The 15,987-nt window shown below is 37.9% G+C and overlaps 1 protein-coding gene across 5 annotated transcripts; it reads left to right on the forward strand.

Annotated features, from left to right (window-relative positions):
- The first annotated feature begins 225 nt into the window (after positions 1–225).
- LOC109008079 (DNA polymerase zeta catalytic subunit) lies at positions 226–14,613 on the forward strand. 5 transcript variants are annotated; one of them, XM_035695475.1, is made up of 18 exons: positions 226–421; positions 1,167–1,249; positions 1,930–1,987; positions 2,410–2,459; positions 2,584–2,696; positions 2,787–2,829; positions 4,231–4,299; positions 4,659–4,760; positions 4,868–5,224; positions 5,614–5,982; positions 6,341–7,943; positions 8,628–8,852; positions 8,937–8,987; positions 9,072–9,421; positions 10,032–10,174; positions 11,292–11,868; positions 12,319–14,120; positions 14,195–14,613. In XM_035695475.1, exons 1-18 carry the CDS (start codon positions 310–312, stop codon positions 14,199–14,201), a joined length of 6,114 nt encoding a protein of 2,037 aa, XP_035551368.1. In that variant the 5' UTR covers positions 226–309; the 3' UTR covers positions 14,202–14,613. The 5 variants fall into 5 exon arrangements, with proteins under 5 accessions (XP_035551368.1, XP_035551370.1, XP_035551369.1 ...); XM_035695477.1 differs by lacking the exon at positions 14,195–14,613 and having other exon boundaries at positions 6,341–7,115; positions 7,215–7,943; positions 12,319–14,161; XM_035695476.1 differs by lacking the exon at positions 14,195–14,613 and having other exon boundaries at positions 4,868–5,036; positions 5,133–5,224; positions 12,319–14,161.
- The last annotated feature ends 1,374 nt before the right edge of the window (positions 14,614–15,987 follow it).

Below are 15,987 nucleotides of genomic sequence, written 5' to 3' on the forward strand. Positions count from 1 at the left end.
TATCTCATCTGGACCGTGTAATCAAACCGGATATAAGTGAGTTTGATTTGAATAATGAGTTAAGATGGGATGAATTAAAATGAAAATTGAAAGTTAAATAAAATTTTATTTTTAATATTATTATTATTTTAATATTTAAAAAAGATAAATTATTATAAAAAAAATTATAATAATAGAATCAGATGAAATTATCAAAACCAAATTGCAATAGCGTGGCACCCAAGCTTCCTTAACCGCCCTCTCAGGCCACTCAAAAACCCCTAATTTCCATTCCCTGGAAAAGATTTCATGTAAAGTTGGAGAGGACCGATGGCGGATTCGCAGTCGGAACCGAACGTCTTCAGCGTAAGGATCGTGTCCATCGACTACTACATGGCCCCGCCAATCCCAGGCCTCGATATATGTTATAGTAGCTTCCAAGGTACTAACTGAACCCAAAAAGAAGCTGTCTTGATCATTTTTTTCTTATTCTCAGTTTGGTTTCCTAGAAAGTGGAGGAAAATAAAGGATTTTTGGAATCGAATTCTCAATTATTTGATCATCTGGGACTAGACGGGCGAAAATTGAGACTTATATGAAAATTTAACTACGTAGAAGATGGTATTGAAATCCGTTTGGTTTCCGTTAAGCGAAAGAGGAAAAATAAAGGATTTTTGGAATAGAATTCTCACTTATAGGATCATCTGGGACCAGACGGGGGAAAATTGTGACTTACATGACAATTTGGCTGCGTAGAAGATGATATTGAAATCAGTATTGTCTTGTTCGCTTCACTTCATGGCAACCAAACGGAGGTTGAGGGTTTGTTTATGTACGTGTGGACGTCGTGATAGCTGAGTTTGATGAGTTTCAAGATTGATTCAACTTAGCGAAATGCTTGCATTGTGTAGAGCTTGTGGTTTTCTTGGGTGATAAACGAAGCAATTATTTAGTTAATTTGTAAGTTTTCATTTGCCGGAAATCAAATATTGGATTTGTGATCCTGTAAGGGAAAATGCTATTCGTAGAAAATGAATATTAAAGAATCTATATAAGTGATGTGGAATGCAGAATGTGAAGATATGTGATTTTGTATGATTTTTAACTTTTTTGTAAGACTTGTTTGTTTGTTTCTGTCTACATTATAAATTATTCCCTTTTCTAATTGGATTCTTGAGTTGTTGAAGGTGGGAAAGTGAATGAGGTTCCTATTATAAGAATATATGGATCTACACCTGCTGGTCAGAAGACATGTTTGCATGTTCATCGAGTAAGATTGTTGCTATATTTTATTTGTATGGTGAATTTTCCAGTTTCATGGTCATTGTACTAAAAAACATGGATTGGTTGTCTGATCAGCTCCTATGTAATACTTAAATTTGGCATATCAAAGGTTATGTGTAGTTATGAAGAGATTCCTAGTATATCATGCACTAGTAACTTCGTTATGTGGAGAAAAGCAGACAAATTAGAAGGATTTTATTTTGCTCTTTTTGGTTCTGTGGAGAAAGTGGAGAGAAAATGAGGATATAGATTTTCTTCTTTAAACTCAACTTGCTGTTCCAGTCCCACTTGATTTGAAGAGAAAAGTTTGGTGGGTCTGAATATAAAGCCAAACTATGTACCTCTTTCATTCTGTTATCTTCCTAATTACACATTGGAAAAAACCAATAGATATATGAAATCCTCTTCCTTTCTGTTCTTTAGCGATGATTAAAGGATGGTGTTAAGAATTTTTTATACTTGCATTAAGAAATTTTTATATTTGCGCATATTTCTAATTTATGTGTAAAAAGATATTTATGAAAGAACAGATGATGCATTATTTGTAAAGCAGTGGGTCAAATATAGCAAAAGTTACTATCTTTTTATATGAAAAAGTTGTTGCAAGTTGTCTTTCTATAATAGTATATTAGTTTACTCTGCTAAACTATTCGTATTTTTATGTAGGCCTTACCCTATTTATATGTGCCATGCGAAGATATGTCACTTCAACCAGACAAAGAAGGTACACTGGAATTAAGCCAATAGCAAAAGTAAAGATTTATTTTATTTTTTGATTGGCACCGGGTGTCCGAGAACAGCGTCCTGACTAATCCCGGGGGTGCACAGACCCTCGGCAAGGAGTAAAGATTTACTTAGCTGAACCTTTCTTTTTTCAGTTGATATTGTGGATTTGCATTAGTTTTTAACTTGAGGCAGTGGGTGTAAGCCGAAACATGTATTTTAGATGTAACAGTTTTTCGTTCAGATGTGGAATTTGGTCTACCTATTTACTAAATTAAACTTTTTTTAAACTAGTTTTGTTTTTTTTAAATATGTTTGTTAAGGTGTGGTTTGGTTGTTTTGTTTTCCACTAGTTACATGCACTAGATTATGCATCTTATTCTAAACTGCGGAGTTAATCCTTTTCCTTGTTCTATTGCATAGCTGATTCATACACAAATGCTGTTTCTTTTGCTCTTGAGAAATCTTTAAAGGTATGCTTGGTTGAAGCGGGTTATGTTTGTACCTTGCTTGCCAGATGGTATTTCTGGCATTTGTGCTTTGTTTCATTGATCCTGCAAATCGCATGTCAATTTACTTTGTTTTGAGTTCTTGCAGCTTAAGGGTAATGCTGGTTCAAAACGGCAACACGTACATGGTTGCAGCCTTGTGCGAGCAAGGAAATTTTATGGTTACCATTCATCTGAAGAGCTTTTTATGAAGATATATCTGTATCCAAATGTTATGCATCCCTTATGTATCTTTTATATACATATAATATTCTAGGAGTACGCTTATTGAACACCTTTACAATGATCTAGCTATTATCCTCATGATGTCTCCCGTGCTGCCAAGCTTCTTTTGGTACACTCCTTGAACATTTCACTGATGCTCAGTTGTCGTTTGGAATCATTATGTTGGTCTTGTTTTTACACATGTCTGCTCACATGTGGGGCTTTTTTGCTTTGAAGTTGGTAGGCTTATCTCTTTTGTCTAATCTATTATGGCATTAACCTCTTCTGATTTTTTTTTTAATTATTTTGTTTAAAAACGACTGATGTACACTTTTGATCTGTTTTATAGATGATTTTTGTCAATAAATATATAGGGTGTGCTCCTTTACGATCACTATGCAAGATTTGGAGCACTACAGAAAGAATTGATTCCTTGTAATCCCTTTTATTTTTCATTTTGAGAGCAACACATCAATCATCACTCTACTTTCAGTGTCAACAAATTAGTTTGCATCTGCTACGGCTCTTGCAAGGTAGTGATGGAAGACCATGACAGCAGCCATTCAAGACCTTTCAAAGGCACCCCCAAAGCTATTCTAATATCCAGGCATTAATTTGGCACGTACTGGGTGGTGACAAGGCTACTTGGATCCTTGAATAGGCTTGCTAGCTGTTCATGACTCTTTTATATTATGTTACTTGGCATTAATTAGATGCTGGCCAGATTTGTTTTTGTTTTATATATTCTTGAGCGTAAGGTGCATTTCTGTAGTTTTGAGATTTGTGGGTATGGGTTAAAGTTTTGGCCCATTGGGTCTTGCCTTTGAATTATTATGTTATGAAATTTTTATTTGTGGTTTACTAGTTATTTAGTTTAAGCTCAGTGGTAAAAAATCTAAGGAATTCAAGTCTTATTAGGTTGAAGCATTAGACACGTACATATTTAGATGTAATTGCTTCTCTTCCATATAATGCCTTTATAAAAACTCCAGCAAAGACTATTTATTCATAAAAAATAAGAAGCTAAAAGTTCCAGCATAGATTGCTGTTTTGAGATGCAACACTACCTATCCTTCCCTTACACCATTATTAACCCCACATTCCCCATGTTTTTCATGTCTTTCCCACCAAATTTGTAACATTAACTAAATCAAAACCCTACTAGTAGAGGCTGCCAAATAAATTTTATTCAGCCTAAAGTTTCTGTCCTATGTTAGTTAGACTAAGTGGTGTTTATAGAAATTCACCCAAGCATCTAGGTTTCTTAGATAGGTGCCAAACAAGATGTCTAGATGATATATCTGTTTGTTCTTTTGCCCACAAATGCCTAACTAATTTTAATGTTTTTGCCAGTTTGAAAATTTGGCAATCAATTTTTGGTTGAAATTTTTTTGCCTCAACAATCTGATTACATAGTAGTTCATTTTTCATAGATGTTTCTGATTACATAGTAGGTGAAAATTAATAGATGTGTATTAGTTTTCATTTTACAGATCAATTACAGTGCTTTGTATTGATGCTTGTTTTTCAGAACAGTGCAGTTCTTGATAGAAGTTTACAGCCGTATGAATCGCATATTCCCTTCATTCTCCAGTTTCTGGTAAATACTTTTTGACAATTGAGCCATTGATTTGGAGTTTTTGTTGTTTGTTTTTCAGTTTTAAGAATTAAACATCATAAATGTGGTTGCCAAATGAATGACTGATTGTTAAAACTGTTGCAATATGGTTATTTGATTGATTTTGCTGGTTGTTTGGCAACATGCACACTTGAGTCCCAGCAATTGTGCGCCCCACATCACACATGGATGAGGTGGTTCCCATTGTGATGCATATGGCTGACTAGCAGAATTCAGTTATGCATTGCTTATGAATAGTCGAAACACTTAATTCATTTAGCTTTTTTTCCCTTTTGATTATGTTCTATTGATCTTTAGATCTAAGGTTTTCTGTTTGTTAGGTCGACTATAACTTGTATGGGATGGGCCTAATACATTTATCGAAGATGAAATTCCGTCATCCAGTACCAGATGCTTTCTCAGCAAGAAAATCTGATTTCCAGGTTATCTGTCTACTTCTCTGAGCCAGATGCTTTTGAGATAGGTGAAAATGTGGCTCTGATGCTCATATTTATGTGATAAGTTAAATATATGTGAATTTTACCATTAGGCATACACGAGTTCTGATGCATCTTTAAGTTCACCAATTTGGATATCGTCATCAATTCCAGCTGATTGGATGTGGCAAGCTCCTTGTGAATATGAGGTGTCATCAGATCAGGACATTTGCATTAAACGTCAAAGTATTTGTGAACTTGAGGGGGATGCTTCTCTAGATGGTTTGTTTGACTTCACGGTTGTATTACATATTATTTTGAATATTGTCTTCGTAGTTTGTGTTAGAATTGTTCTTCATTTGGGTCTCCGTCTTGCAGAGATTATTAACCGGCAGTTTAAACTTTATTCATCTCTCTCACAAACCTGTTCAGATGTGAAAATGGTTCAATCTCTTGTCCCTATTTGGGAGGTTTGTTATATTCACATCCTTTTAAGAAAAACTAAACTTTACCCCTCAAACTACCACTTGTAATATGACCACCAAACTACTGAAGTTTTCACTTAGTCCCCCAAACTTCAACTCATTTTATGATTTGCCCCCCTCTATGAGATACAAGGTTAAGATCATGCCAAATCACCTATTTTTCAGCTGTTGAAATGGTCAGATCTTAACGAGGGGATAAATTGCTACTTATATTTCAATTGGGGGACTAAGTAAAAACTTTGGGTAGACATATTGCAAAAGTAATGGCAATTTGGGGGTAAAGTGTGATTTTTCTTTTTTTTCTTCTTCTCTTTTATGTATTTGGTGGAATTATATATTGTTTGATTATTTGAACATATTCTTTGGTGTTTTAGGAGGAATATGAAAGGACTGGAATGCATGAGGTGGCAATGCCTCTTGATCCTACAAAACCACTTCCAGAAGATGTTCTGAAAACTCTAGCTCTGGGTCTTGATTTTGACAACAGACTAATTGAACTGTGTGCTGATGCTACTGCATCATCTATTGTTGAGGGAAATTTGGTTGGACTTGTTCATATTAACCCTGCCAATGTAGATGGAGAAGCTTTGAAGTGTTCTAAAGAAACAGCAACGGTTGGCTATTTGTTACCACGCGAAAGAGAAGATGGTCCAACAGCTGCTGAAGAGAGGGTTACAAGTCCTAATATATTGTCTACTGATGAAGTACAATCATCAGGAATTATTGAAACATTAGATTCAAAGGTAATTCATCACACCTTCTTTGTCTAATAAGTCAGTGAAAAGGTAATTCATCTTGACTTTGCATGTTTATCCTCCAAGGAGTCTGGATCCATTCACTCTTAAGCATAACTTCTCTTTTGGCCTTGCGACTTGATGGGTGGCCTTGGCCTTTTTATCGTACTGGAAATGGAAACTGCAGTAGAGTGTTGAATGCCTTTTGGTTTCTTAAGTGTTTACTTACCCTCTCACTCTATCTGTGTGTGTGTAATTTGGACAGCCAATTTTAAAATTTGTGAATGTTGAACAATAATGTTTATTTGGTTAGTGTAGTGTTGCATATCAATTCAATCACACATAAGGAATTTCTTATGATTTTCAGGCTGCAGATAAGGAAGCCCTTGGTCTATTGAGGTGGCTAGCCACTTCCCAGGCTGTTGAAGATATAAACTCTGATGATGAACTTGTTCGTGAAACCATTTTGAGTCCTTTGTTGCCTGCAACTACCATTGATAAGGTTCTGGAGAAAGCTAATATTGATTATGAAAGTGAATCTCAAAAGGAGTGTCAAGACATTCTTGATTCCATTGATGATTTGATTGACTTTGAGGATCTGGGAGGAAGAGCTTCTCACTCTTCTGATCAGAATCATTCTTCTAGAAATTCATCAGAAGAAATGATTCCACAAGTGGATGGCTCTGGGGATGATATGTTCTCAACTCATTGTACTGGATCAACTGAAAATGCATCTGAAATGAAGACAAGTGAACTTGAACAGTCTTTGGAATGCCAGGAATTGCAGGATGTTGGCGGGAGATTCACCAGTAAGCACAAAAGAAAGCAACCTGTCTGGGGCTCTTTGCCATTTTCCACATCACAAAAGGTGAATAATGACTTGGAGGCTGTGGATTTCCATATAATTGATGCATGTGTAAGTGAAACTAAAGATCGTGTAGGTACAAGTTTCTTAGCTGTTAATGAGGCGGGGAATTGTGCAGATGGTTTCATGAAAAATGCAGGTACAGATATTCATGTTTTAAAGGAATCAACTGCTTCGGTTGGACGCTCTATGCGAGACTTGATGAGGAAAAAGCGATCTTACCGTGGTGAACTACGTGATTGTGGGCCTGGTAGAGTTAAAAAGGTGCTTTTGGAAGGTGAGCAAAGGGAAGGCATCTTTCTCCTCCCTAGACGTTTAAGTGGAGAACTTGACAAACACTCTATTGAGTCTCTCAATTTGAAGCAATCTTTTACAGGCCAACAGACAAATTTCCATGGGGCTTCTGAGGTTAAAGCAGCACATTCGGATGGTCCCATGTATGGTAAGCACCCTCTTTTGTCCAGCAGTGAGAGTTCTTTGCATGCTAGTAAGTTGAAAGATGGTAACCTTGGTTCTCATGAAAGGATTGATGATGAGGTTGGCAAAGGAGCTTGCACCAGACCTGTAGATTTTACAGGAACATGTGCTTCTCAAGTTCGCACAAGAGCAGGACTTTGTAATCCCAGGAATGTAGATTCTGCAGCTTCCACGAGTCATTATGAAATTTACAGCTGTAAAGAGTCTGATTTTGGCACAGTTACCTTGAATAATGAGAGATTTCAGCAACTAGATGCTGCTTCTTCAAGCTGTTTGCTAAGTGATCTGGTTGGATGTGAAGTATCTGGTGCAGATTGTTACTTGTATGAAAGTGGCCATAAAGATAAACAGTCTCTGGGATGGGTAGATAACAAGTCTGATGATAATCCTGTGGGCCCTGCAACTGATTCAGTGGGTCTGTTAAATGAGAATTGTGGCGGTGCCAAACCAGGAGGGCATTGTGTGTTATCTGGGCTCAGCAGCTCAAGAGCAAAATGTATGGATCTAATCGGCATGACCTTCTCCAGTAAACCCCCTATTGCAGGCTGGACGGATGGAGCATTTGAAAATCTTTCATTTCTGCCTACTACCTCTAATCTGGTGGAGGAAAATTATGACAGAAAAACAGGTTGCATCTTCAGATTTCTCCATGGCATGCAATAATTCTTTTTTCTCCTCTATCTGTCTTTTGGCTTAGAGCAAGCAGCATTTGTTCTTCATGCATGTTTATTATTCAGATAATAACTCATTTTGTTGTAAAAGGCATGGCTTCTTTTCTTCTTTTCAATTTTTTCCTTCTTTGGCTTTTGATTAGGTGGTGCCTGGGTTAGGGAGGGATATGGAGACTAGGATGTTAGCAGATTGAGAGTTACTATGGTTTCATTTATTTTACCAGCATGCCTGTAGGCCTTTCTTTGTCTATTCCATTTTGTATTTCATGTGGAAGCAATAGCTAGCGTATACATAGTTAATGCTGTCTTAGTCAACTAAGAGTCGGTAAAGATCTATTGCATAGAAGTAAGATCTCTATGATGATGGCTCCGAACGGTATCCAAAGCCATCGTGAATAAAAATAAGATCTTCCACTCTGGTGATTGTTTTTTCTAATTAATAAATATTTACTCCAAATGCGGGAAATTGCAAGTCTCTTGTCTTTTCCTGTGGGAGTTATGTTCAACTTTTTCTCTCTCTAGAGGGATACCCAACCCCCTCATAAAAAAGACATTGTGATTCTTCCATGTTTAGTGCTAATCTCATCTCACATATCCTGATGTATATTTTTGTTGACCAACTTGTATCTTTTTCTCATAAGGGGGAGATTTGGATGATTTTCTTCCTTTTTTTGATGGGGACTGTCAAGAAGTGAAAGAAGACATGGACAAGCATGGTAGAAATAGCGACTCTAATTCTGATCAAGTTGTCATCGGGGTCCCTACTCACTATCAAAATGATGGCTCTTACTTGTATCTTTTAACATCTGTATTCTCACCTCCTTCTGCAGATAGTGTATATAGATGGCTATCATGTGAAGACAAAGGTTAGATGGAATTAGTTGATGTAGTGGTTTTTATTATTAATTTGTAATTTCTGACGTGTTAACTCTTTGGTTTCGGATGTTCAGGTACTTCTGAAGGGAACAGCATAGCATTGGTGGAGCCATCAGCTTTAAAAAGTAAAATTAATTTTGAATTGTTTTGTGAGCAGAATAACATTTTGGAAATGAGAAACCTCTTTTGAATTCGAGAACTCTTGGCAGGTTCATCTAGCATTTTGATTGGTTCAAAAAGTTATTTGCCCAATGAGTTTGACAAGGCTTTGCCTGAATCTAGCTCCGAATCTCATGTGAAGCCTATTCTTGATCCTTTGTGTTACGAAATCCCTGGAAGCCTTAATACGGAAAGGGCTCCATGTGGCAATGAGATGACAACAATCATGCAGGGTGGAGAAGGTATTGCAAAAGAAAAGGTTTGCTCTGGTTTCTCGCAAGATATGTCTCAGATTTCAGGACCAGATGGGAAATCACGGCTTACTCCTCTTAGTCAAAGTGGATTTCAGGATCCTGCCAGTATTGGTGGTGGGCAACAATTGACATTGTTGAGTATAGAGGTACTACTAATAACTGCTAGTTTCTTTCTTTCTTTTTCGGTTGTTATATCTCTTATTTTTTAAAAACTGAATGTACATTTATAAATATTATTCAGAAGATGTGTTATGCCGTACTTAAATTCCCTTGCTGTTTGTCATACATTCTGTGATTATTTGAAAAACTTCCATGTCGCTGTACTTAAAAAAATGTTCACCGTAGAATTGTGATATATTGTTCACGTTCCTAAAGTTGTTTGGTGAGGGGATTTCACTTTATTTGCTTGTTACCTAATATATCATTTTTTCTGTATCTATGAGTTGTTCACTGGTATCAGTGATATGTATTAAAATATAAGAAATTATTCAGTAGTTAAGAAAATAATTTTCAAGATCTTGCTCTTAACTCAGGAAGCATATTGGATGGTGAAACCTGACTGGTATGTCTTGGTATATTGAGACTTTTAACATATTTATTGGGTTGATCAACATTCATGCATATTATTAAGAATCGTTTCGTTTTCTACAACCATATGAACAGGATTTTTAGTGTCTTTGCCACTGCTTACTTCCAATTTGACGGGTCTCTCTATTATTTATTCTCTAGTTTAAATGTGGATTTGATGGGCAACAGGTTCAAGCAGAATCAAGAGGTGATCTCAGACCTGATCCTCGATTTGATGCTGTCAATGTTGTAGTTCTTGCCATCCAAAATGATACTGATTCCATCGCCGAAGTTTATGTGCTTTTGCATGGTAAAACTGAAACTTATAAGAGGTAGGGTCGATAATAATCCCATAAAGATGTCAAGTAATTTTTCTTTTAACTGCTTGTTCTCTCTGCTCTAGATGTGCATAATTTTCCTCTTGAGATTTTGTTACTTAATGCAATTCTTGATAGGCTTGCATGTGTAAAATCAACACCCATTATTTTCTCTTGTCCATTTTGTAATGGAACTGTGATGTCAGAGAGTAAAAGGTATAGGCTCAAATACGTTTATGCCCATTGTTCACCAAGTTGCACCTAGACCCATTTAACTAAACTTTTATCGTACCTGCTATCTTTATAGAAAGTGCAAAGAGATTGTCAACATTGTATCCAAATTCTAGTGGGAAGTAAGCATGCGGTTTCACATGGCACTGAAAAGTCATTTAAGGGCGTATGCTGGTAACACCCATGTCCACACCCTTGAGAAAAGAAGAAAAAATTGATCTCCATAAAATTAGTGAAAATTAAGTGAGTGGCGTCATGTATTTAGCCGAATGATTGTAATGTTGAAGAGATAATAAGATACCTCTAGCATCATGACCTGGGGGTTTTGTTTAAGATTGGTGCTTCTCTTTTCTTTTTTTTTTAAGGCTTTGGGGCCTTTAAATTTGGTGTCATTTCTGCCTATTCCTTTTGATGAAGAACTTTTCCATCTTGATCTGTTTATATCGAGATAGAGCATCCATAAAAGACAGTGGATCTGATACTTGGTTGCCAGTATGAAGATTGAGTGAAAACCATAAATGTTATTTTCTTATCATCCTTGATGAATGTTACTTATATAACGTGCCAAGGTGCCATCTGCTTGAATGCCAATTGTGCTAATATGTCGTACGCTTGTAATTTTCACTACTTGTTAACTTTTGGTTTTTTATTTCTTTCAACCCATTGGTTCATCTGGAGATTACCATTTTAATCCAGATGGGCTGTGCATGTTATGTTGACTATAGATGAAATTGAATTCAGTTACTTCCATGTTATCTTGCAGCCTCTTAGAATTTTACACTTTGTTTGGTCTAGTTTGTGTCACATGCCATGATCATCATCGGAGACCTTTATTATTTTTTCTTTTACGAAAATGAACTTTATATAATTGCTTTCCATGCTCATGTTCATCTATTTGCAGGAGCTTAGATGGAATACCTAGCTGCAAGATGTTGGTTTTCTCCGAGGAGAAGTACTTATTCAGTCACTTTATGAAGTTTGTACGTTCATATGACCCAGATATAGTAATGGGTTGGGATATTCAAGGTGGTTCTCTAGGATTTTTGGCAGAAAGGGCTTCACATCTTGGTATAGTCTTACTCGGTAACATATCTCGGACACCATCTGAAACCAAGATAGCTGCTGGAGACTTACCTGAGATTCTTAATAATATATTTCCTGAGTCAATTGCCGATCCTGTCACAATAGAAGATGCAATAATCGAGGATGAATGGGGTCGAACTCATGCCAGCGGTGTTCATGTAGGTGGTCGAATTGTCTTGAATGTGTGGCGTCTGATGCGCAATGAAGTCAAGCTTAGTATGTACACGATTGAAGCAGTAGCTGATGCTGTGCTGAGGCGAAAAATTCCTGCATTTCATCACAAATTACTGACAAAATGGTTTTCAAGTGGTCCTGGACAAGGGAGATTTAGGTGTATAGAGTATGTGATAGAGAGAGCAAGGCTGAACCTTGAGATGATGAACCAACTTGATATGGTAGGGTAATAAACTTAGTTTTATGATGAATATGAGTCTGTAAATCGCTGCATTATCTGTCTTTGGGGTTTTTGGGGGGGGGGGGGGGGGGGGGGGTTTGTATCAATTGATCATGTAGAGAAAGTTATTAGCATAAGTCTTGTGGTGAATGTTATTGACCTAAGTAGGAGAATTATAGCCTGCAATGCATGATCAACGGACCTAGTTAAGGGCAAGGCTAGATGGAACTACCTTTTGGGGTCTGAACCTATGGATCATGGTTGTCATTGTATAGAACTGTGTTCTATCCTGCCCTTGTTTAAGGAAAGCTTTGGCAGTTACTTTTGTTGACCAAAGTACTAATATTATATTTAGTTTCATGTGAGAAATAAATAATAAAGAGTTTGATGGGTATTCTTTCATGATTTTTTTTTTCCTGCCTGTTATGTTGATGTTTTGTGCTTTTCGCAGATAAGTCGAACATCAGAACTTGCTCGTGTCTTTGGCATTGACTTTTTTTCAGTTCTCTCTCGTGGTTCACAATATCGTGTTGAATCAATGCTTTTGAGATTGGCACATACACAAAATTATCTAGCTATATCCCCCGGAACTCAACAGGTTGCTTCTCAACCTGCAATGGAGTGCCTGCCTCTTGTAATGGAACCAGAGTCTGGCTTTTATGCAGACCCAGTTGTTGTCTTGGATTTTCAGTCTCTATATCCGTCAATGATAATTGCATACAACCTTTGCTTTTCTACATGCCTTGGCAAAGTTGCGTCTTCCAAGTCAAATACACTTGGGGTTAGTTCATATTCACCAGATCCGTATGTTCTGCAGGCTGTGAAAAATGAGATTCTGCTTACTCCAAATGGGGTCATGTATGTATCTCCAAAGGTCCGTAAAGGCATACTGCCCCGTTTATTGGAGGAAATATTATCGACTAGAATAATGGTGAAACAAGCAATGAAAAGGTTGAGCCCCTCACAGCAAGTTCTTTACAGGATATTTAATTCTAGGCAGCTTGCTTTGAAGCTGATTGCAAATGTGACATATGGCTATACAGCTGCTGGATTTAGCGGTCGCATGCCTTGTGCGGAGCTGGCGGACAGTATTGTTCAGTGTGGCCGCTGTACTCTTGAAAAGGCTATCTCATTTGTGAATGCACATGAGAAGTGGAAAGCTAGAGTTATTTATGGTGATACTGATAGCTTGTTTGTGCTCCTCAAGGGACGCTCAGTCAAAGAGGCTTTTCAAATTGGTAATGAGATTGCATCTGCAATCACTGCTATGAATCCAAATCCAGTCACTTTAAAAATGGAGAAAGTTTATCACCCATGCTTCCTCCTTACTAAGAAACGCTATGTTGGTTACAGTTGTGAGAGCCCAGAGCAGTCTGAACCTGTCTTTGATGCTAAAGGTATTGAGACAGTACGCAGGGATACATGTGGAGCTGTTGCAAAGACAATGGAGAAGTCATTGAGACTCTTTTTTGAACATCAAGACATCTCGGAGGTCAAAGAATATTTGCAGCGTCAATGGACACGGATTTTATCTGGTAGGTTTTCTCTTCAGGATTTTGTTTTTGCAAAGGAGGTTCGATTGGGTACCTACTCTTCTCTCCCACCGGCGGCAATTGTGGCCACAAAAGCAATGAGAGCCGATCCCAGGGCTGAACCACGCTATGCAGAGCGAATACCTTATCTTGTAATACATGGGGAGCCAGGGGCCCGTCTGATTGATATGGTTGTGGATCCAATGGAACTTTTGGCAATTGATTCGCCCTTTAGATTAAATGATTTGTATTACATCAACAAGCATATAATCCCAGCTTTGCAGCGGGTATTTGGACTGGTTGGAGGTAACTTGAACCAGTGGCTAATAGAGATGCCACGTCCAGTCCGGAAAGCCTCTGCTAAACGTCCCTGTTATGCTCCAAATCCACTCCGAACCAGAATTGATTATTACTACATCTCTAAACATTGTATACTTTGTGGTGAGTTGGTTCAGGCATCAGCCCATCTCTGCAATCAGTGTTCGCAAAAGGGAACCGCTGCAGCAGCAGCAGCTGTGACAGGAAGAACTTCAAAATTGGAGAGAGAGATGCAACACCTTGCTGCAATATGTCATCATTGTGGAGGTGGTGACTGGGGAGTCAAGTGCACTTCACTGGCATGCTCGGTATTTTTCGAGAGGCAGAAAGTTCAGAAGGAGCTACAAAGTCTTTCCTCTGTGGCTGCTGATGAAGGTTTCTACCCAAAATGTATGGTCGAGTGGTTCTGAACGCTAGTTGCTCCAATGTCTCGCTTGAACAGCAGAATAGGAAGAGAGGGTCTGACCTGCTAGAGTGGTTCTGAACGCTAGTTGCTCCAATGTCTCGCTTGAACAGCAGAATAGGAAGAGAGGGTCTGACCTGCTAGGCTGCTACCATGTTCCGAGATGCCTAGTCCTGTGTTGTAAGTTTTATCATATGTGCTCGTGTAATTAGTCATTATTTGTTTCTTTTGATTATTTGCCCTCTGTTCCTACGGCCCAAGCTTTATTTTACAGATGAAATAGTCACTTAGATCGAATAATCTTTATGACTGACTAAAGCAGACGTCAGTAGTTTTTTTCGCCCCCTTGTTCTCCACCTTTGGTACTAGCAATTCAGAAGAATTTAAGAATGGCTGAGAATTATTGTAAATTATTTTGAGAGATTTTTAAATTGTTGTATATTTAAAGAGAATTGAAATATTACAATACATGAAACTAGCTCTTTAGAATCTCAATATGGTACATCTCAATTTTCTTGGTCCTCAAGACTGCATGAGAGAATAAGAAATATGAAAAGATGATATATGAGTTAAGAGGAAAATATATAAATTTAAGAATTCCAAAAGTTGATACATGAATAGTTAGAATTCTAAGAGAGAATCTAATGACAATGCACAATGAATATGCGTTGTTAAAACTTTTCTAAATTATTTGGTGTGTACGAGTGATTCCGATGGCGTTTATAGGTTTTTGATAGTGCACTAGTTAGTTTTCATTAGATAAGTATGTTATCCATGAAGCATGTTAGTATTGAATCTAAATTGTTTGAGGTGTCTGAGGATGGGAGGTACGTGAACATTACAGAGAAGGGATGGAAAGTTGTAAAAAATTTGAGCTTGGGGTTGGGGACAGTACATTAGTTCTCTAGTGCCTTGGAAGAGTGCTTATTGGTAGAGGGAAAGGGATTCTATATTGCATATCAGGATGGGGACAGGGGTACATTGCTCAACGATGTATTAACTCCAAGGAAGAATATATGGCGTTGGTGGAGTATGGTGGGGGGGACGTCGGAATTTCATATTCATCCCAGGTGACAGGGACAGAATGGGTTGGAGAAAACTAGTGGAGGTGCTGAAGGAGGGCAGTAGTGGTGGTGTTTCAAGGCGGATGTTACCATCAACAACGACGCAAAATTCAAACTTTTGTTCGTACAACGACTTTCTTCAGGGGGGCAGAGAGTTGGTGAGGCCTCGAGACGTGAACAATGCAGAGAAAGTAGACATGTTGAAGTCAGGACCCGTCACTTCTTTGAGGGGTGCCCAGTTGCAGGATGGAGGTGGCAGAGATTTTGCAGGGCTGAAAGAGGAAAATGTGTTGCAGGTTTTGTGTAAAATGGAGACGCAACTGGGAGAGTTAACTTATAGGGTGGGATGCTTAAAACATTGCGTTGAATTTAAAGAGAGTTGGAAGAGGCAACATCATTGTCCTCAACTCGAAGCGACATGGAAGATGGTTCCTTTGTGTTTATTGTGGTGTATATGGATAGAACGGAATGAGAGATGCTTCAACAAGAAGGAGAGAAATGCGGGGGAATTATGGAATTTTTGTGTTTTCTTTAGTTCAATGGTTGGCTGCTATTGTACTAAAGGGAGGGAATGTTCACGAGTTCTTATTTTCTTTTCAGCTTTCTAGAATGTGATTAGGAGTCCCTTTTGTATACTTCATGTATACATGGGCGTTGACTAGTTTATTTCAATCAATAAATTTCTTACTTATAAAAAAGAAAAAAAAAATTAAAGAGGGAGGGATTGGGTCTGGGCCAGGGGTGGGAAGCTACAGCCCAGCCGAGGGAGCCCAAGGGAAAAGCAAAGGTCACAGTCCATGATG

The sequence above is a fragment of the Juglans regia genome, chromosome 11, assembly GCF_001411555.2.
Source record: "Juglans regia cultivar Chandler chromosome 11, Walnut 2.0, whole genome shotgun sequence".
In the NCBI taxonomy this organism is placed as follows: Eukaryota; Viridiplantae; Streptophyta; class Magnoliopsida; order Fagales; family Juglandaceae; genus Juglans; species Juglans regia.